The sequence below is a fragment of the Scyliorhinus torazame genome, chromosome 12 (genome assembly GCF_047496885.1).
Source record: "Scyliorhinus torazame isolate Kashiwa2021f chromosome 12, sScyTor2.1, whole genome shotgun sequence".
Lineage (NCBI taxonomy): Eukaryota > Metazoa > Chordata > Chondrichthyes > Carcharhiniformes > Scyliorhinidae > Scyliorhinus > Scyliorhinus torazame.
In genome coordinates this window covers 8482456-8503337 of record NC_092718.1, presented here as the reverse complement: position 1 = coordinate 8503337, position 20882 = coordinate 8482456, and the positions used below count along the sequence as shown (strand labels likewise).

General features: G+C 47.7%; 1 protein-coding gene across 2 annotated transcripts in view; it reads right to left on the bottom strand.

The window, feature by feature from the left end:
* LOC140387377 (recQ-like DNA helicase BLM) overlaps positions 1 to 20882 on the bottom strand; it is a 63387-nt gene that overhangs the window by 26013 nt on the left and 16492 nt on the right. For both annotated transcript variants that reach the window (XM_072470380.1, XM_072470381.1), the window contains exons 6-14: positions 19509 to 19641; positions 18230 to 19044; positions 14984 to 15163; positions 12174 to 12292; positions 11022 to 11135; positions 9989 to 10087; positions 6458 to 6606; positions 3387 to 3493; positions 500 to 660 (exon numbers count right to left, since the gene is read on the bottom strand). In XM_072470380.1, the coding sequence (XP_072326481.1) occupies positions 500 to 660; positions 3387 to 3493; positions 6458 to 6606; positions 9989 to 10087; positions 11022 to 11135; positions 12174 to 12292; positions 14984 to 15163; positions 18230 to 19044; positions 19509 to 19641 (1877 nt within the window). The remainder of the gene's footprint in view (positions 1 to 499; positions 661 to 3386; positions 3494 to 6457; positions 6607 to 9988; positions 10088 to 11021; positions 11136 to 12173; positions 12293 to 14983; positions 15164 to 18229; positions 19045 to 19508; positions 19642 to 20882) is intronic.

Sequence of the window (20882 nt, the reverse complement as noted above, 5' to 3'; positions counted from 1 at the left end):
CTGTATCATTCTATGAAGTTAAAGAGAAGATTTGATAGAGGCTTTTCAAAATCATGAGCGGTCTGGGCAGTGTAGACAGAGGTTGTACCCAACGATGGAAGGATTGAGAATCAGAGACACTGATTTAAGGTGATTGGCAAAAGGACCAATGGCAACATGAGGGGAAATATTTTTACTCAGTGAGTGGTTAGGACCTGGAATGCACTGCTTGAGAGTGAGATGGGGCAGATTCCATTGTGACTTTCAAAAGGGAATTAGATCTGGAGAGAAACATTGGCAGGACTACGGGGAAACGGTCGGGGGAGTGGAACCAGGTGAGTTGCTCTTGCAGAGACTCAATGGGCTGAAGGGCCTCCTTCTGTACTGCAACCATTTTATGATTCTGAACAGCGTCACTGGCTGAGGGAGTAGGCTGTAGATTGTTCTTTAGTCGGTGCGTGAAGAACCAATCCCACCGAGAAAGGAAGATAATCATGCCCTGGACTTTAAGGCTTCTAACCTGGCAGCCATCTTGGTTAATCCATTTGTTTTGTACCAGATCCCTGTCAGAGTCCTGCAGGCCAGCATGATAGGCCAATGCGGCAATGCCACTTCTCTTCAGTGTTTTAGACACCGTGTCACATTCATGCCGAGACAGACAGTATATAATGCCGGAGTCACCTGTTAACGGTACAAATAAGGGAGTGAGAGCTGCATGAAATTATTACATTTAAAGGACAATGCTCCTTAGTGTGCTAAGCACTATCAAGACTAAAGGAAGAAAGAGAGCGGAGGTAAATCAGGAATCAATTATTTGATAATGTTAGGGTTGAGAATCCCACAGGATCTGACCCAGAGTCTCCAGAATTTGAAGATCAATCGCGGACACCAATCTTAAACCTAAATATTTGATTAAGAAGCCAAGGCTCTTTGTGGGAATGTCACTGAACGTTTGATGATAATCTTCCTGTCACCACAGGAAGGTTACCATGTGTATTTATACAACCTTCCTGTGCACATCGGGACTAGCCAGTTTCTACCTTAAGCTGCCATTTAGCATTGCCGACCTCCAGCATTGGCCTGGAGTCTCCAGAATCGCTTTAATCTCCAGGACACTGCTGCATAGATACCCAGGAGAAACGTCATGGCGCTATTAATCAAAAGAATTGTGGTTCAAAACCATTTACTATTTATAATAATATTGGAGATTGGCGAAAAGGCTGCTTGACTAAGTCTAGGGTCATCCAATCAGATAACAAGCAGTCTGTTTTCCTACTAGTTTGGGAAGGCAGGGCTCCATGAAGATGGGCTGGTAGTGACCGGTGGAGGGTATATGGGTGGAGGGCATCACAAGGATGGTTATGACAGGTGACCAATGGCAGGAATCTGGGGAAGGGTGGGTTGAGACAGGTGGTGGTAATACGATGAAACCTCCGGAGTGCATCCAGGCAGGGCTGGTAACTCTAGGAAACATCGTAACTCAGGTTTGAGTTATGAAAACTTGGTACCCGAGAAAATAAAGCCCCCACCGAGCTTTGTGATTGTCCACTGGGCATCAATGTCGACACACTGCAGTACACGGGAAGGGAAGAACAGAATGGAGACAAGCTTTCTTAAATCACAACAATGACTGTGCTTCAAAGGAACTCACAGCCGTCAATGATGGGAAACTCAATTGGTTCATCATTTTGTTATTGACTGAAAACACATCCCTCTGCTCAATTCAATAAAACGTTCTTTCTTACAAACCTGTAATCCAAGTGAAATGGTATAGCTTCCATAACAGCAGGCACCATGTGACTCACACTCTGGCCTGAACGTTTCATCCATCAGGCGTTGGGGTACACTCAGTGGGTCAGGAAGCAAGTACAAAACACACTTCCAGCTGCCACGATTTCACACTGGCTAGTCACTGAATGCATGGCCAGTGTGAAAAACACAACACTGGGCAAGGCTCAGCGCTGCCGGGGAGGGAAGGTGCTGAGAAAAGAGAAGCTACGGGCTGGTGCTTCTGATGTGCTCCCTCCGGGAAACAGGACGGCTGCTGCAGAGCTGTCTCAGGGAGCTGCTGACCTGCCAAAAATAAATTGTGATGGAAAAACTATGGGCAGGATTTTCAAACACAAACCTCAGCCCCCAGACACCTTTTTAAATTTTATTTCGGTCCGGACAGTTCAACCTGCCCTGAAACGCTAAAGCGTAATGACCGTCAGGCTAATCAGCCCGCCTGATAACCGTAAAAGCACAGGCCACGAGAAATTGCATCCTATTGACCCCTTCATGAGCTAAATTGTCTGCTCGATTGTTGGCAGGGGAGCCGACCAAAATATTGCGCAAATGTATGATGATGTCAGGATGTGCGCTCGACATTTCACGTACATTCAGGTGAGGTGTACAGCTGCCCAAAGTAAAATTCTGGCCTACATTGCTACTGACTTTCATTTCAATGATCAAAGCAAAACCATCTACTTTGGTGTAAATTCAAGGGTGTCAAAGTTCATAGAATCATTGAATGTTTTTTACATAGATTACATAGAATTTACAGTGCAGAAGGAGGCCATTCGGCCCATTGAGTCTGCACCGGCTCTTGGAAGAAGCATCCTACCCAAGGTCCACACCTCCACCCTATCCCCATAACCCAGTAACCCACCTAACTCCCATAACCCAGTAACCCCACCCAACACTAAGGGCAATTTTGGACACCAAGGGCAATTTATCATGGTCAATCCACCTAACCCGCACATCTTTGGACTGTGGGAGGAAACCGGAGCACCCGGAGGAAACCCACGCAGACACGGGGAGGATGTGCAGACTCCGCACAGACAGTGACCCAAGCCGGGAATCAAACCTGGGACCCTGGAGCTGTGAAGCAACAGTGCTAACCACTGTGCTACCGTGCCGCCCACAATATAATGTTCCACAAAGAGGGAGCACAGAAGAGAGCGAGCATGCAAGAAAGCAAACTAACTGTACACAGAGTGAATTACTTTTAAAGTATCACTATTTCATTCAGTAAAATATTTTGTTTACAGCCAGATCCTACAGGCAGTAATTTGGTGAATAACTAGTTAATTATTTAAATACCAACAAACAGATGGGCAAACATGGGGATGTTCCTGTTTTTTTCCAATTTTCCATGGGGATAGTTACCTGCACAAAGGTTGGCAGGTTCCCAGTTTCTTTATACAAGCTACCACTTCCCTCTCTCTTGAGAAGTGACCAGTCACAAGCTCCAGTGATGATCTGTTAGATTCATGGGGCCATTGAAGCCCAAAATACATCAGTGAGTCATGTAGCCCATATAAATATTTAGCTCTAGTTGTCAAGATTCATTGGGTTCTGTACAGAAATCGGTTCTATACAGGTAGCCGCAGGCACAGCAGCAAGCTACCCAAGTCGATGCTTACGTGGATAATTCCTCTGGATCCATTCGATGCAATCTTCAGCAATCTTCTTGGGCTTTTTTGGCAGGACCTCGTACTTCAGATTGTGCCTGTTGAAGCTCATGGTGAACCTGCAGAATATCAGCATGAAACGTCAGTACTAGAACACCATACACAAAGCAACAGCCATCTCTCGGTACCTGTGCAGAATCTGCAGCACTGTAAGGATACTGCAGATTGAAAAATTCCCTATCCAGCCCACTTCCCAACCTCATTGTGGCAAATGCAGAGCAGAAGTAGAGCACTTTCTGATCAAAATGAGAGGGGAAAATGAAGGGTTTATATTACTTTGGTTAACCTTTCAGTTTTCTTAGCGGCTGGTTATACTGCTAAACCGTGCAGAGTAGGGAGACCAGGGGCAAAGTGAAAAGAAGCAGCCTGAATTTAAATGGCACTATTCAGGTCCGCTGGATGTCCAGAAACACTTCAATTAATTATTTTTAGTGTACTTCTGCTGGTAAAAATTGCAGATAATTTGTATACAATGAGCAAGATAAATTACGTTTTAATCTGTTTTTAGTGGGATTGGTTGAGGGATAAATATTGGCCAGAGCAATGGGGAAAACTGCTTCTCCTCTTCAAATATTATCATTGGACCTTTAACATTCCCTTGCGAGGGCAGACAAGATTTTGGTTTAATAGCTCTACTGAAAGACTCAGTCAGTGCAGTGCTCCCTCAGTATTAGCCTGCACCATGTGTTCAAGTTCTGACGTGTAGCTGAAGTCACAGGAACGAATGCCATCACTGATGCACATTAATGTTTGTCAAAAGAATAAACCTCACTTTAAGGAAAATCACATTAATATAACAGACACAAGTATATAGAATTTGCAGTGCAGAAGGAGGCCATTCGGCCCATCGAGTCTGCACCGGCTCTATGAAAGAGCACCCTTCCCAACCACACACCTCCACCCTATCCCCATAACCCAGTTACCCCTCCCAACACTAAGGGCAATTTTGGACACGAAGGGCAATTTCGCATGGTCAATCCACCTAACCTGCACATCTTTGGACTGTGGGAGGAAACCAGAGCACCCGGAGGAAACCCACGCACACACGGGGAGAACGTGCAGACTCCGCACAGACAGTGGCCCAAGCCTGGAATCGAACCTGGGACCCTGGAGCTGTGAAGCAATTGTGTTAATCACTATGCTACCGTGCTGCCCATAAGTGTTGCTGAAAAAAAGACACGGGACATAGGAGCTCGAGCTCCGCCATCTGATCATGGCTGATATGTTTTTCATCCCCGTTCTCCTGCCTTCTCCCTGTCACATGCTGTTGAAGTTTTTCGTCTTGCACACATCAGGACAGATTTGCAAGAATACCAAATCGCAAAGCGCACAACAATTTATACTGAATGAGAAAAGGGCACTGATTGGTTGGCAAGTGGACTCTGGCAGGCAGCGGCAATGCCATGGAGAAGGCACCAGGGAATAGGCAGATCAACTCTGTGGGGAATGAACCAGGTAAGCGGCCTAATTCTGTTGGTCAATTTGTGCACTGGGATTCCTACTATAAGATTGGCCTTATTGGCAACTTTATTTATAGGACCTGAGCCATGCAAGCCTGATGTCGAAATAGCTTGCATCTAGCTACTCTTCAGGATAATGGCTATCCTGATCATTTCATTGCCTGCTGTACATTGCACAAGCAGACGTGGTAATAGGAACGGTTCCAGGGATGAGAAACTTCAGTTGTGAGGGTAGATTGAGAGGTTGGGACTGCTCTCCTCGGAGAGAAGGGCGAGAGGAGATTTGATGCTCAAAAGCTAGAGGGGGTTGGACAGAGTAGATGGGGAGAAACTGTTCCCGCTTGAAAAAGGGTCGAGAACAAGAGGGCACAGATTTGAAGTGATTTGCAAAGGAAGCAAATGCGATGTGAGAAAAACGTTTTCACACAAGTCGACCGGGTCTGGAATGCAGCCTGGAAGTGTGGTGGAGGCAGGTTCAATCGAGGTATTCAAGAGAGCAGTAGATGATTACTTGAATAGAAACAGCGTGCAGGGACACAGGCGAAAGGGGGGAATGGCACAAAGTCATGATGCTCAACTGGAGGGCTGGTGCAGACAGGGTGGGCCGAATGGCCTCCTTCTGCACTGCAACAATTCTGTGATTCCCGAGAGGGCTGAAGGCTGCCACTTTTGGTCCTGTCCACCTCAGATTACTTTGGAAAGGTGTCTGAAGAATGTGAGCAACAGGTGAAGCTAGCCATTTCACGCTGCTAGTAGCAGTAACAACACAAATGGTATTCTCCACTAACACAATGCTGCCGTCAAGCCAAACAGATATTCTGCCTACCACACGAATGAGTAACGTATAAAATTCTAAGAGGATTTGAATTGGTATAGTCAGAAATAATGTTCCCGATGTTGGGGGAGTCCAGAACTAGGGGTCATAGTTTGAGCATAAGGGGTAAACCTTTTAGGACTGAGGTGGGGAGAGATCTCTTCACCCAGAGAGAGGAGAATCTGTGGAATTCGCTACCACAGAAAGTAGTTGAAGCCAAAACGCTGTGTAATTTCTAGAAGGAGTTAGATGGTGCTAAAGGGGTATGGGGGAGGGGTGGGGGAAGGAGGAGGAGGCAGGATCAGGGTATTAAACTTGATAATTAACCACAATCATAATGAATGGTGGAGCAGGCTCAAAAGGGCTCCTCCTGATTCTATTTTCTACACGTTTCTATTATTGCTCACAGAGTGTCAGGAGATCATGGTTTAGAAGGACAGGAGTATTGTACTACAGGGTGGTATTATCCTGCTGCTAAGATGGAACTGTGTACAGTAGCATCTCCAAGGCCACGGGTCCAATTGCTGGGGAGGTTTGTTCGTAGATTGGCAGTGGCTGTTAAATCCCTGCCTCCTCCCCAGTCAGAAGAAACATCAGGAAATAACTGGCTCTCTTCTTTTCTTAAAAATCTAAAGAGTGTGACAGCTGAAATGCGATACATTTTGCAAGGTACACAGAGGGGCGCCTGTAATAACTGTTTATTCATTTAAACTACCCCCGCCCCTCCCGCAAGAGTCAAAGTTACATACACTTGAGGTTTCAGCATCTTGAGCTGGTTGAGGATATCTTTCTGGACCCGTGGTGTGGCTGTGGCCGTCAGAGCCATCATCGGGATCGAGGGAAACTTGGTCCGGAGCTCATTCAATTTCTTGTAATCGGGACGGAAATCGTGGCCCCACTGAACAGGGATAGAAACAGAAAGAGTTAATTTCTGACAGCAAGTGAGGAATGAGCACAAAGAGCTGACAAAAAACACAACTTCCTGCGGGGACCTCCAGTGTCACCCAGGTGTTGGAAATTAGCTGCAATGCTGCAGCCAACAGCATGCTTCATATCATGCACTTATAAGTATTGTTCATGTACAGCAAGGTCGCAGAAAGAGAGCAAAGCACAAAGTACAGTTAACAAGATTGATTTTAAGATGGGAGAAAGGTGACAAAATACTTTGCTGCTGGAATGTAGCAGGGAAATAATAAAAGAAGAAATAGCTCTCAGCTGGGAAGGGTGAAGGGAGAGAATGAAAGTGAGTGAGAAAACCACATTGAGCAGTCCTTTGGACCTGTTACAGCAAAGGGAGCAGGCTGGGTATCCAACTGGGGGGCTACTAAAATGGATTATTTCAGTTGGGAGATTAATTACCGAGGGCTCCCCATCTTTCTGCGCCTGCTGATAGACCAAACCACTTTCTTCTCCACAAGTCCCATATCTCTGCTATCTTTTTCTGTCAAACCTCACCATATGAACAGTCACAGCACAGAATGACATTTTGCAATACAGGATTATCTTCAACTGTTGCTACCACTGAGATCTTAATAGGAAGCATCTCAAAGGAGGAGATCCTTTGTTTGTACAAGCCGCTGCGAGCTGTGATATGCATCGTAAACCGCAGCCTACGCTCATTTGGTACTAATTTACAAGATGAATCATGACTTTGAGCAGCAGGTATAATATTGAAGAAGATATTGCTCTCTGCTATTCTCAAGGGTGTTTGTCAGCCGAGTGCAACCACCCACTCAAAACATACTCCTCCTGATGACTGCAGAACTAGAGTCTGTTTGAAAAAACAACAGGAAGCTCGCCACCACCATTGAAGCAGCACATTCTGGGTCCAGTTCCCAATCTGTGCCGAATTAACTGCTCTCAGCTAAGGGCCACAATTAGCTTCAATGCCCATAGAATGAGGAGGGTGGAACGAGCCAAGCCAGCATTTCTCTCCCTAATCCTCATCAGTGAAACCGCATTGAGAGACGGAAACATGGGCATTGGTTGTAAATAGTAACAAGCTTGGTTAATTTTTAATAACCTTTATTGTAGAGTGTGTTTTGAGATGGGCCAAGAAAGAGCGGAGCAGCAGGTGGGAGAATACGGAGATCCGAATCTATCAGGACTGGAGTACGGAGGTGGCAAAGAAGAGAGCTGGTTTTAATCGGGCCAAGGCGGTGCTCCATTGGAAATGGGTGAGATTCGGAATGCTGCAGCCAGCGCGATTGTGGGTCACATTTCAGGATCGACACCACTACTTTGAAACGCCTGAGGAGGCTTGGACCTTTATACAAACTGAAAAGTTGGACTCAAACTGAGGGACTGTGGTGGTGGGGGGGGGGGGGGGGGATGTCGGTTGTATACAGGGTTTTAACTATGCGTAGGGAATGCTCCATGGGTTGGGTGATGGATGGGGATGGGGGAAGGGATCTGATGGGAGACTGTGAGAGAGTGTGGGCGCCGGTGCTGGAGGGAGGGGAGGCCCGGGGATGGGGGAATTGGGATAAGGCCGCAACAGGAGCTGCGCCAGAGGGGGCGGGGCTGGCTCAGGAAAGCGCGGGCTTTTTCCCGCGCTAGGGGAGGACGGAGGGGGGGGGGGATGGAGGAGCGCACACTGATTGCTGGGGCGGAGGAGGAGGGCGGATTCCCACACGGGGGGGCTCAATGGGATGGCGGGGGAGGCCGGGGTCAGCTGACTTACGGGAGTGTTATGGGGGGAGCAAAAGAGCTAGATATGGATCTAGCGGGCGGAGGGGGGGGGAAATAGGGTTGCTGCTGCATTGGCTGAAGAGGAACTGGAAACAGAAGAGGTGGTCGGGGCGGGTGTCCCCCGTCTGGGGTACTGGAGGGTGCGGGAGGTGCGGGCACGGGACTGGCCTAGAAAAGGAGATGGCTAGTCGGCAGGGGGTGGGGGGAGTCCCCCAATCCGGCTGATAACGTGGAATGTGAGGGGCCTGAATGGGCCGGTTAAGAGGGCCCGAGTGTTCGCGCACCTAAAGGGACTGAAGGCAGACGTGGTCATGCAGCAACCCAGGGAGGGAAGGGTGGGGGGGGGGGGGGTCTCTCTTTCGGGGGGGGGGGGGGGGGGGGGGGGGGTGTATATGGGTGGGCGGGGAAGGGGGGTTTCCTAGGGGCACTTGAAAAAGGAAAAACATAAACATATGGGAGAGTCAATATGTGCGGGAGGAACCCATTGTACAAGTTCTGTATTATGTTGGATTGATATGTTTATGTTTTGTTCTGTTTTTTCTCTTTTTCTTTTCTGTTACCGGGGGGGGGGGGGGTTAATTGGTTGAAAATTTTTGTTGGAAAAACGTTGAATAAACATTTTTTTTTTAAAGTAACCTTTATTGTCACAAGTAGACTTACATTAACACTGCAATGAAGTTACTGTAAAAAGTCCCTAGTTGCCACATTCCAGCGCCTGTTTGAACATAGAACATACAGTGCAGAAGGAGGCCATTCGGCCCATCGAGTCTGCACCGACCCACCTAAGCCCTCACCTCCACCCTATCCCTGCAACCCAATAGCCCCTCCTAATCTTTTTTTGGTCACTAAGGGCAATTTATCATGGCCAATCCACCTAACCTGCACGTCTTTTGGGACTTGTGGGAGGAAACCTGTGTGCCCAGAGGAAACCCATGCAGACATGGGGAGAACGTGCAGACTCCGCACAGACATTGACAAAAGCCGGGAATCGAACCTGGGATCCTGGGGCTGTGAAGCAACAGTGCTAACCACTGTGCTCACACTCACGGTCTGTAAACACGAGCTAGAAGCAAAGGCAAACACTCATATCAGCGGCAAATAGGATAGAGAGAGCCTTAATTTCATACCACAGCTTACCATTCAACACGTGATGCTCCCACACCCACCCGTTGGTGTACAAACAATAAAATCTGCATTCATATAATGCCTCATGACACCAGAGTATTGCACAGCTCAAGGGTGGTCGCACAGCAAGATCCCACAAATAGCAGTGAGATAAACAAGAAGGTAATTTATATTAGTTATGTTGGTTGAGAGGCTAGTATTGCCAGAACACCCCTGCTCTTTTCTGAAGTCTCTCAAGGCACTTTTTTCATCTACTTGAAAATGCAGCTGGGAGCTTAGTTTAAAGTTTCATCCAAAACCCTTGGTAATATTTGACACTCCTTTAGTACTTGCACTGCAGTATCCATATAGCCCATGTACCAAAGTCTCAGGAGTGAGCTTTGAACCCGATACCTTGTAATTCAGAGTGCCACCACTTTGAGCCAAGGCTGAAATCTAGAAATATAAATAATGAAGCAAGTTACCTGGCTGACGCAGTGAGCCTCATCGATAATAAAGCGAGCCAGAAGCTTCCTCTCGTACAGATTTACCAGCGCTGCAATCAGTCGGTTACTGGCGCTGACCTGGATTAAAGAGAATCAAAGTTACTAGACCTAGGGAAATGTTTAAAAGTTCATCCTGGAAATGTGGGCATCACTTCGATCTCCAGTTCAGAGAAGATGGTGGTGGGACACCTTCTTGAACTATTGTATCTTTTTCGGAACAAAGACTGGCTGCCTGGTCTACTTTGGAGGAAAGTTAAAGAGTCAACCACGTTGAAATGACAAATCTGCCAGTGTTTTTGGTACTAAGAGAACTCTCCCAATATTTCCACAAACTATAGAATGGAGGTCTTTAGCCTATGTTGTAGCGTACAGTTCCAACTCTTCTTGTGTGCACAGTGTGTGGTAGCATTGCTCCCCTGAGGTGGGTCTCCTTCTCCTCAGCCCCATTGTGTGTGTTTTTACACTAGTGCCCTGCTGTAATCGTGCGCAGTTACAAACAACCAATTTGCTCAGTCATGATATAATTAGCAATGGACGTTCAGCTCATATTTCCGAAGGGAATTCGATCAGGGCTTATGATGAACTTTTACAAAACTGATAAATATCAGGGGCAATAGTCAAGCGTTCCGGAAGGGAAAAAACAAATGGTTCAAAAAAGAAAGCTGCGTGCGACACATGATGGCCGGACTTCTCCAGCCGTTTGCTGCCGATGGGATTTTCTGGTCCCGCGTGGGGGTGGCTTCAATGGGAATTCCCATTGACAGCGCCAGGAACAGAGAATCCCACCACCAGCGAACGGCGTGCTGCCTCCCGCTGCCGAGAAAAACGCAGCTGGGAGGCCAGTGAATCCCGCCCCATATCTCCATCCCATCGGTAAAATTAAGCTGATGTCCGTACAGATTTCCTATTTTGTGGTCAGGTTGATGCAATAAGGAAAAACTCCAGCAACATTCCCTGAGTGACATTGGGGGGGGGGGGGCATAATTTATTAATCTGACCAAAACAGACTCACCTTCTCAGGTGTGCAGTAAAGTAGTTTCACAACAGGATCTTTCATGGACAGCTGCATATACGTATTGGCAGTTTCAGAGTCACTCTTATTCCCAGTTAGGTGTGCCGCTGGGATCTGTTAATGAAAAATGAAAAATAAAGGATGCATTTCAAACATGTCCGCAGCCCTTCCCTTCCTTCACCTTTGCTCCTGCTCACTGGGCCTATTCACAACTCTCAGGTTTTTCTCTCTCAGCTTTTGGGTGGGTGTCAGAATGTGCTTGTGCTCGCTCACCTCGGAGTCTGGCTCTCTCTTCCCTTCCCCTATGGGTGGAGACTGACCGCACCGTATTTGGAATTCAGCTTTGACCAGGATCACAGCACGCCGGTCATCACAGGGTTCAAATCCATCTCTTACAACCAAACAGTAAATTGTGTTGGTGTGCTAAAGTCAGGGGTCCCCATTTCCCTTTCACCTGCACATTAAATAGCGTAACCTCCCCCCTGATCTTTCCACATTGGTCAATGTCATTACTTACATCTCCTCCAACAAGCAGCTCCAAATTGCACCCATAATATAAATTGGTGAATGATAAAGCACAGAAGGAGGCCATTTGGCCCATCAGGTCTGCGCTAGTACTTTGAAAACCCTATCTAATTAGCTGCATCATTTCCCTTGATAACCCTGCAAAAGTTCCCCCTTAAAATATGTATTCAATTCCCTTTCGAAAGTTATTTTTTAATCAGTTTCCACTGCCCTTTCAGAGAGCATTCCAGATTATAACTTGCTGTGGTTAAAAAACTAAATCCTCACCGCCTCCCCGGTTCTTTTGAAATGAAAATGAAATGAAAATCGCTTATTGTCACAAGTAGGCTTCAAATGAAGTTGCTGTGAAAAGCCCCTAGTCGCCACATTCTGGCGCCTGTTCGGGGAGGCTGGTACGAGGCTGGTTTTGTCAATTACCTTAAATTTGCATCATCTTTTTAAAATCCTTTGGCCAGTAAACAGTTTCTCCGTGTTTATTCTATCAAAACCCCTTAATATTGAACACCTCAATTAAATCTCCACTCAACCTTCTCTGCTCAAAGAAGAATTTGAGCATTCCCGTTTGCTCACACCGTTGCAGGAATGTGTTTCGATCATTGAAGTGAGGAAGATGATGTTTAAACTCACGTCAAACAAGGTCAGTTTCTGCACCTGATCCAGGATCAGTGACCTGAGAGGGGAAATCACAATAGTGACTCCTGGAGTGAGACAGGCAGGCAGCTGGTAACACAGACTTTTACCACCACCTGAAACAGACAGACAGGACAAATCAAAACAGAGAAACAAAGGCCAGCCAGCTGAAACAGAGCGAGAGAATAATCTGCAACACGGCACTATGTAATTATCTTTTGTTCCCCTGTAGACCAGATGGTTTTGTGAACTTTTCTTTCGTCCCTCGTTTAGCGTCCTCGAATGCACTGGAAGAGAAGGGATTGTTCCTATTGACCTCATCAACATTCAGTCCCCTGCTACTACCACTAAAAATACAGATTACCCCCTCGTTATCTTATCTGTTATTTGTGAGATGTTGTCGAGTGTAAACTCACTGCCGCACATGCCCACATAGCATTACTAACACCTGGGGCGAAATTCTCCCCCAACGGCGCGATGTCCGCTGACTGGCGCCCAAAACGGCGCCAATCAGACGGGCATCGCGCCGGCCCAAAGGTGCGGAATGCTCCGCATCTTTGGGGGCCGAGCCCCAACATTGAGGGGCTAGGCCGGCGCCGGAGGGATTTCCGCCCCGCCTGCTGGCGGAAATGGCGTTTGGTGCCCCGCTAGCTGGCGCGGAAATGCGGCGCGTGCGCGGGAGCGTCAGCGGCCGCCGACAGTTTCCCGCGCATGCGCAGTGGGGAGGGTCTCTTCCGCTTCCGCCATAGTGGAGACCGTGGCGGAAGCGGAAGGGAAAGAGTGCCCCCACGGCACAGGCCCGCCCGCGGATCGGTGGGCCCCGATCGCGGGCCAGGCCACCGTGGGGGCACCCCCCGGGGTCAGATCGCCCCGCGCCCCCCTCAGGATCCCGGAGCCCGCCCACGCCGCCTGGTCCCGCCGGTAAATACCAGCTTTGATTTATGCCGGCGGGACAGGCAATTTCTGGGCGGGACTTCGGCCCATCCGGGCCGGAGAATCCAGCGGGGGGTCCCGCCAACCGGCGCGGCCCGATCCCCGCCCCCACCCAATCTCCGGTACCGGAGACTTCGGCGGGGGCGGGATTCACGGCGGCCAACGGCCATTCTCCGACCCGGCGGGGGGTCGGAGAATGACGCCCCGGTCCTTAAAGTTCCTCAGATATCCCTCCCACTGGGCTCCGCCTGCCCCCACCTCTCCGTAATTTTATAGGTGGTACAAGGAAGGCCTAGACTGGCCCACTGTCTGTGCCCCAACTGAAGGCCTGAAATGACCCATCAATGACCACTTCAGGATCGTTTCCTGGCCAGCTTGAATTTTCAGGCAGGTGGGAGGAGTTCAGGGGCAGGTGGAATCCCAGGGTCTGCTCACTCAGGCCAGAAGCTGGAAGGAGGGGGGGGGGGCAGGGGGGTGCTGAGGCACCTCAGTCAACAGTCTCCTTTCAACATTGGGCACCGTCCCTCAAAAAACTTCTGGCCCCTGCAGTGCTCCCTCTGCCATCCTCCTCTCCCCCCCCCCCCCCCCCCCCCCCCTCCCCCCCCCCCCTCCTTCCAGCTTCACCTGTAACTTCACCTCTCCTCCTCGCCCCGAGACCTCCAAGGTTATTTGGTCCTGGACTCCCGGGACTCAGCCTGGGGACTGCTTGCAGTCCCAGTCCAGTCCATTGCAGCCTCTGGTGGTACTGGGACTAAAGAGCGGTTGTCCAATGTGATTTGCCTGCAGCTCTCTGAGGTGGGTCTCTCTCCTGACTGAGGGAAGGAGTCCCACTTCCAGTCAATTAATTGCAAGATGAAAGTGCTCAAGCATTAAACAGCAGGGGGGGGGGACGACAGCCTGTATTGGCAAGGAATTTAATTGGTTACTATTTTTAAAATAGGAATATCCGCAGGGATATATTTGCTGCTCACCCATTAAATGGGGGAAAGGGAATCGCCATCATCCAATAAATCCTGATCTTGATTCCAGCAAAAGGTTGTGATGAGTGAACAATATTAGCACAGAAAGAGAGAGCACAAGAGAGAGAAATAACTTGCATTTCATTTGCTTCTTTTGCAACCTCAGAATATCCAACAAAGTACTTTTGAAATGTAGCTACTGATGTGATGAAGGGGAAACTAATTTGTCCACTACAAACGACAATGAATAAATGACCAGTTCACCTTTTAGTTTCACATAATAAAATATTGTTGCAAATTCCCCCTGGCTTATTGAAGAGGAGATGGTAAGAAGTCTTACAACACCAGGTTAAAGTCTAATAGGTTTGTCTGGAATCACTCGCTTTCGGAGCACTGCTCCTTCCTCAGGTGATGAAGGAGCTGCGCTCCGAAAGCTAGTGTTCGAAACAAACCTTTTAAAAAAATAATTTAGAGTACCCAATTCATTTTTTCCAATTGAGGGGCAATTTAACGTCGCCAATCCACCTACCCTGCACATATTTTTTGGGTTGTGGGGGGCGAAACCGACGCAAACACGGGGAGAATGTGCAAACTCCACACAGACAGTGACCCAGAGCCGGGATCGAACCTGGGACCTCGGCGCCGTGAGGCAGCAGGGCTAACCCACTGTGCCACCCTGTGTTCGAAACAAACCTGTTGGACTTTAACCTGGTGTTGTAAGACTTCTTATTATTGAAGAGGGTCTGTGGCATCTTTTACATTTGCCTGAGGTGATGTATTTGAGGGGGTGGGCTTTCAAATCAGTAGTTAGAAACACAATACATGCATTTAATACTTGCTTGTGAAAATCACCTTCAATACAGCAAAAGGACCCAAATTATTTGACACATGTTGCAATTTGTCTTGGGTACATACCTGTGGGCATCAAGATGAAGCAGTCTTCACCCAAAAGAGCAGCATTTATCGCTTCCAGCTGGTTCGTTCGGAACTGGTGCAGCCCAAACTTTTTGTGAAAAATACACATCATGTCCTTGGAGTGGGAAAAGTGAAAGCCACGGAATTGCTCCAGTGCAGGATTTTTACGATGCCATTGTTCTGATTTAAAAAAAAAGAAATGCAGGTTCACACTGTTCATTTTTAAAAATATGCCTCAGTTGCTGTACATGTCCCGGTGCTGTTAGTATCTCAGTTCTTGAAGCAATGCAGTGGTCTGCTTAGCAGCGGAGTAACCAGTGAGCCCGACAGTAACAGATTTCAGGAGGGCACAGACACGACTGGTGAAATGGGCACATGCAATTTAATGCCGAATAATGTGACGTGTTGCACTTTGAGAGTAACAAAGCAGGCAAACTTTTTGTATTACCGAAATGATACTATTTTGAGAGGGTGGACAGTCACAATTTCTTAACTGTGGTAGGGCAGTTAAGAAAGTGTATGGGATATTTGGCATTGTGAATGGGGACACTGAACACATCAACCAGGAAGTCATATCAGACACTTATAACTCACTGGTTCGGCCTCAACTAGAGTATTTGGTGAGCGACATCCTTCAGGGAGGATGTCAAGATCTTGGAGAGGGCACAGAGGAGATTCTAGAGTATGCGTTGGTCCATTTGGGATTGTGCAGTAGGAGGGAAAAGACTCAATAAAGACCAAATGCTACTTCACAGGTGAGCCTCACCAAATTGGGTAAACATGGGTGGGAAAGATCCCCCTTTATCACAGAAATGGGTAGACAATATCAGAAGAAAACCACAGTTTAAAATGGGTATTGAAGGTACAACTGGAAATTACTGGAGGCTAATAAGGAGATAGGTATCGGTTTTATGTTAAAATAGAATTCAATCCAGTTTTATGTTTTAATGTCAACGGCAATTCAATGTGTATGTGTATCACACTCCTGATCCAGCCCGGTCATAATGCCATATTCTAATTCAGGGATACTGGCCATCAATCAAGTCTGAGGATGTTAGCAGACATTTTCTTTAATTTCAAAGTCAGAACGTTGAGGCTGGCTGTGATGGGGTTCCTGCAATCAGGGTAACTAGTTCGGAGGGCAGCACGGTCGCACGGTGATTAGCACTGCTGCCTCACGGCACCGAGGACCCGGGTTTGACCCGGGTCAAATCAGTAGTTAGAAACATAATACATGCATTTAATACTTGCTTGTGAAAATCACCTTCAATACAGCAAAAGGACCCAAATTATTTGACACATGTTGCAAATAATGAGCCCCGGGTCACTGTCTGTGTGGAGTTTGCACATTCTCCCTGTGTTTGCGTGGGTCTCACCCCCACAACCCAAAGATGTGCAGAGTAGGTGGACCGGCCATGCTAAAATTGCCCCTTAATTGGGGAAAACGTTTTTGTTTTTAAAAGGAAAACTAGTTCTGCACAGACTGTACACCAAACCTGGAATCTTTGTGCAATATTCCAGTTAACCAAACAAATCAACATATGTCCCTGGATGATCTAATGGGTGAAGAAACCAAGTAATATATTACGGAGGCAAATGAATTAAATGTTTTATTCATTTACATGATATGGGTGTCGCTGGATAGGTCAGTGTTTATTGCCCATCCCTAGTTGCCCTTGAGAATGTGGTGGTGAGCTGTCTTCTTAAACTGCTGCAGCCCCGGAGGTGTAGGTACACCCACAGTGCTAACAGAAGGGAGTTCCAGGATTGTGACTCAGCTACAGTGAAGGAACGGCGATATATTTCCAAGTCAGGATGGTGAACGACTTGGTGGGGAATTTGCAGGTGGTGGTATTCCCAGGTATCTGCTGCCCTCGTCCTTCATGGGATTGGAAGGTGCTGCCTAAGGAGCTTTGGTGAACTCCTGTAGTGCATCTTGTCGATGGTACACACTGTGTCAGTAGTGGAGGGAGTGAATGATTGTGGAAGGGGTGTCAATCAAGTGGGCTGCTTTGTCCTGGATGTTGTTGAGCTTCTTGAGTGTTTGAGCGGCACTCATCCAGGCAAGTGGAGAGTATTCCATCACACTCCTGACTTGTGCCTACTAGATAGTGGACAGGCTTTGGGGGTCAGGTTGTGAGTTACCTGCCACAGGATTCCTAGCCCCTGACCTGCTCTTATAGCCACAGTATTTATATGGCTAATCCAGTTCAGTTTTTGGTCAATGGTGACCCCCAGGATATTGATAGTGGGGGATTCAGCAATGATAATGCCATTGAATATCAAAGTGCGATGGCTAGATCACCTCTGGTCAATGCCTGACACTTGTGTGGCACGAATGATACTTGCCACTTGTCAGCCCAAGCCTGGATATTGTCCAGGTCTTGCTGCATTTGGACATGGACTAATTCAGTGTCCGAGTAGTCACAAATGATCCTGAAAATTGTGCAATCAATGAATAGCCCCACGTCTGACCTTACGATGGAAGGAAGCTCACGGATGTAGCAGCTGAAGATGGCTGGGCCTTGGACACTACTAGACCCTAAAAATCATCAGTTTGATCCATGGTCTATGCAGAATTCGCTGATCTCAGTCAGTCACTGCAATTGGCCTGTGCCCTGGGCTAGGCTTAGAAAAAGTCAATCAGAGCTCCAGTCATCTCTGCTACAAAGTACAACATAGTGCAGCGGTTACATTACTGAGAGTTTGAATCCAGAGAATGAGAGTCCCAAACCTCTCATAACAATTTGAAATCAGTTCAAACATAAGGAAATAAAATAAAAACTGGTAAAAGTGAGCATAAGGAGGTTGGATTGTTGTAAAAACCAAGCTGGTTTAGTAATGTCCTTCGAGGAAGGCAATCTGTTCTTACCCAGTTTGAGCTTGCTCAGAATCCAGACCCGTATTGAACACGTTTGACACTCAGTTAGATCAATCTGCTAATGCAGCAGTTTAAGCAGAGCGACCAGGGATGGGCAATCAATCGGCAGCAATGTCCAAATCCTAAAAATTAATTCAAAGGAAAATGGGGGACACACGGTGAGGTGTGGGGGCTTGGGATCAGCTGTGGGGGCACATGAATGCAATAGCAGAGGGAGTGTCAGCAACTGTATGGTCTGGCACAGCAGGAGTTAACACTTTGAGCAGATAAAGGACCAAACTTGGTCACTGACTTACTCAGCAGAATATTTATTTATTAACACGGTCACGGTTGTATTAGCCACACTCGTGTGGAACACTGATTACCTGTGGAGCCCAGCACAGTTTGAGATTTTTTGACACTAGCTGTTGCAGAGGTACATGGCGTGTATTCACTGTCATCCCGTAGTGGAGTTCTCTTTTCCCAGGCTGTCTTGGATCCTCCCTCCCGAATTGGCTGAATTGCCGCATACGACGATGCCAAGTTCGGCGCAGGGCGATGTGGCGAATTCAGAAAACACTCCGGCACTTCTTCTTCTTCCAAATCATTGATGTCAAAATTATCGATATCAAAGCTATCATCAAAAACCGATTCCTCTTCAATCCGGCTGCCTTCGCCGTTGTTGCTGAGCAGTTTCTGGTCACGGGTGGAACCGGTTCTTGCAGCAGACACACGGGAGGATTTATCCAGGTCACTCGTACGATTTGCATTGGGGGATTCATATGGGGTGCGATCAAGTGGCGAATACTTGGACTGGGAGTCAGTTGGTGAGGAGGCCTTGTTCCCTCCTTCTTGAAGATCCAGCTTGCCTCTTTGGAGACACGACTTACTCTGCCAGCTCTTGGCAGCAGATGCAGCGCTGTTCCTCCCTTCCTGTACAGAGGCTTCATCTATTGCAAAGAAATCCGTAATACTGAAAAAGTTATCTCCAGGCACAGCAGAGGCATTCAAAGAAGATTTCTTGAAAGTGAATGTTTTAGGGGAACGCAGTCCCTGGGTTGAATTGAAGGAGACTGGAGAGAGAGCTGAATCTGTGGAAATATTACTCTTCACAATGCTCTGCTTGGGCAGTGTAGCAGTCCTCGAAATACCTCCGTTTAGTGCATTCTGCGCTTTAGTGTGATCAGCCAAAAGTTTCTTCCTAGAAGGGAAGATACATTTTTTTAAGTTATGCCCTCCATCAGACTTTCTGTAAACGAGCTATGAAGTAGTAACGGACTGTCTGAAGGCAGACATTTGCCAAATACAGTACTCAGTAGCTCCCGGTTATCCTACCGGCTCAGGACCTCTGCATAACCACTTTGTACCACTGGAGGGAGATCCAGTCATTGAGCACCTCCAATGGTGAAAAAGGCCGAATTGGAGGAATGCAATGAGCTTGGCGGTTTAGTGAAATCGGGAGTTAATCGCGTTTATTGCTTGCCAGTGCTGGCCTTAACTGGTGATTCAGTGAGCCCCGATAAACAGTAAAGAAGATGGGAGGCCAGCCAGGAGAGCAGGAGAATAATTGGAAGTAATTAAGGGATGTACCTTCAAAGATCTCACTGCATTTGTTCAAACAGTCATGAATACAATGGAAGCTCCTGAGTGAGAGCTGGCACCTACCGGAGCTCCCTCTGCTGAAGCAGCTGACGTGCACAGGACAGAAGCTGTAGTTCACCCACAGGAATCCGGTCAACCATTCCACAAATATCTTCCATGACTCGTATCAACTGTTCACTGTAGCTGGTCGATGTGTCTGTTTGATATCAAAATGGACAAAGTCGGTACTTAATGCACACAAATTCTCAAGTTTAAATATTCAGAAATGTAGCCAGCTCATACAGAGTTGATCACCAAGTTAGGAAGGATCCTTTCTAACATGCGTGGCAAGGCTGATCAAACATCAATAATACACTGAAACCATCAGGAACACCACCACAAATACACAGCAGGTAAGTATACAGGCATCTCGACATCTCTCCCTATCAGCATATCATTCTATGATTTATACAATTATACCCCCCCTCCAGTGATCGCACTGTAACTACACCCTCCTTCCAGTGGGCACATTGTAATCACCCCCTCCTTCCAGTGGGCACACTGTAATCACCCCCTCCTTCCAGTGGGCACACTGTAATCACCCCCTCCTTCCAGTGGGCACACTGTAATCACCCCCTCCTTCCAGTGGGCACACTGTAATCACCCCCTCCTTCCAGTGGGCACACTGTAATCACACCCTCCTTCCAGTGGGCACACTGTAATCACACCCTCCTTCCAGTGGGCACATTGTAATCACACCCTCCTTCCAGTGGGCACACTGTAATCACACCCTCCTTCCAGTGGGGTCACTGTAATCACCCCCTCCTTCCAGTGGGCACACTGTAATCACACCCTCCTTCCAGTGGGCACATTGTAATCACACCCTCCTTCCAGTGGGCACACTGTAATCACACCCTCCTTCCAGTGGGGTCACTGTAATCACCCCCTCCTTCCAGTGGGCACATTGTAATCACCCCCTCCTTCCAGTGGGCACACTATAATTATACCCTCCCTGCAGTGGCAATTCCCATTATAAATGCAGACATAGGAATAAGACCATAAGGCAAAGGAGCAGAATCTGGCCACTCGGCCCATCGAGTCTGCTCCGCCATTCAATCACGGCTGATATTTTTCTCATCCCCATTCTCCTGCCTTCTCTCCATAACCCCTGATCCCCTTATTACTCAAGAACCTATCTATCTCTGTCTTAAAGACACTCAGTGATTTGGCCTCCACAGCCTTCTGCGGCAAAGAGTTCCACAGATTCACCACCCTCTGGCTGAAGAAATTCCTCCTCATCTCTGTTTTAAAGGGTCATGCCTTTAGTCTGCAGCTGTGCCTTCGGGTTTTGTGTTCGCTACTAGTGGAAAGATGCTCTCCACGTCCATTCCATCCAGGCCTCTCAGTATCCTGTAAGTTTCAATAAGATCCCCCCCCTCATGCTTCGAAACTCCAACG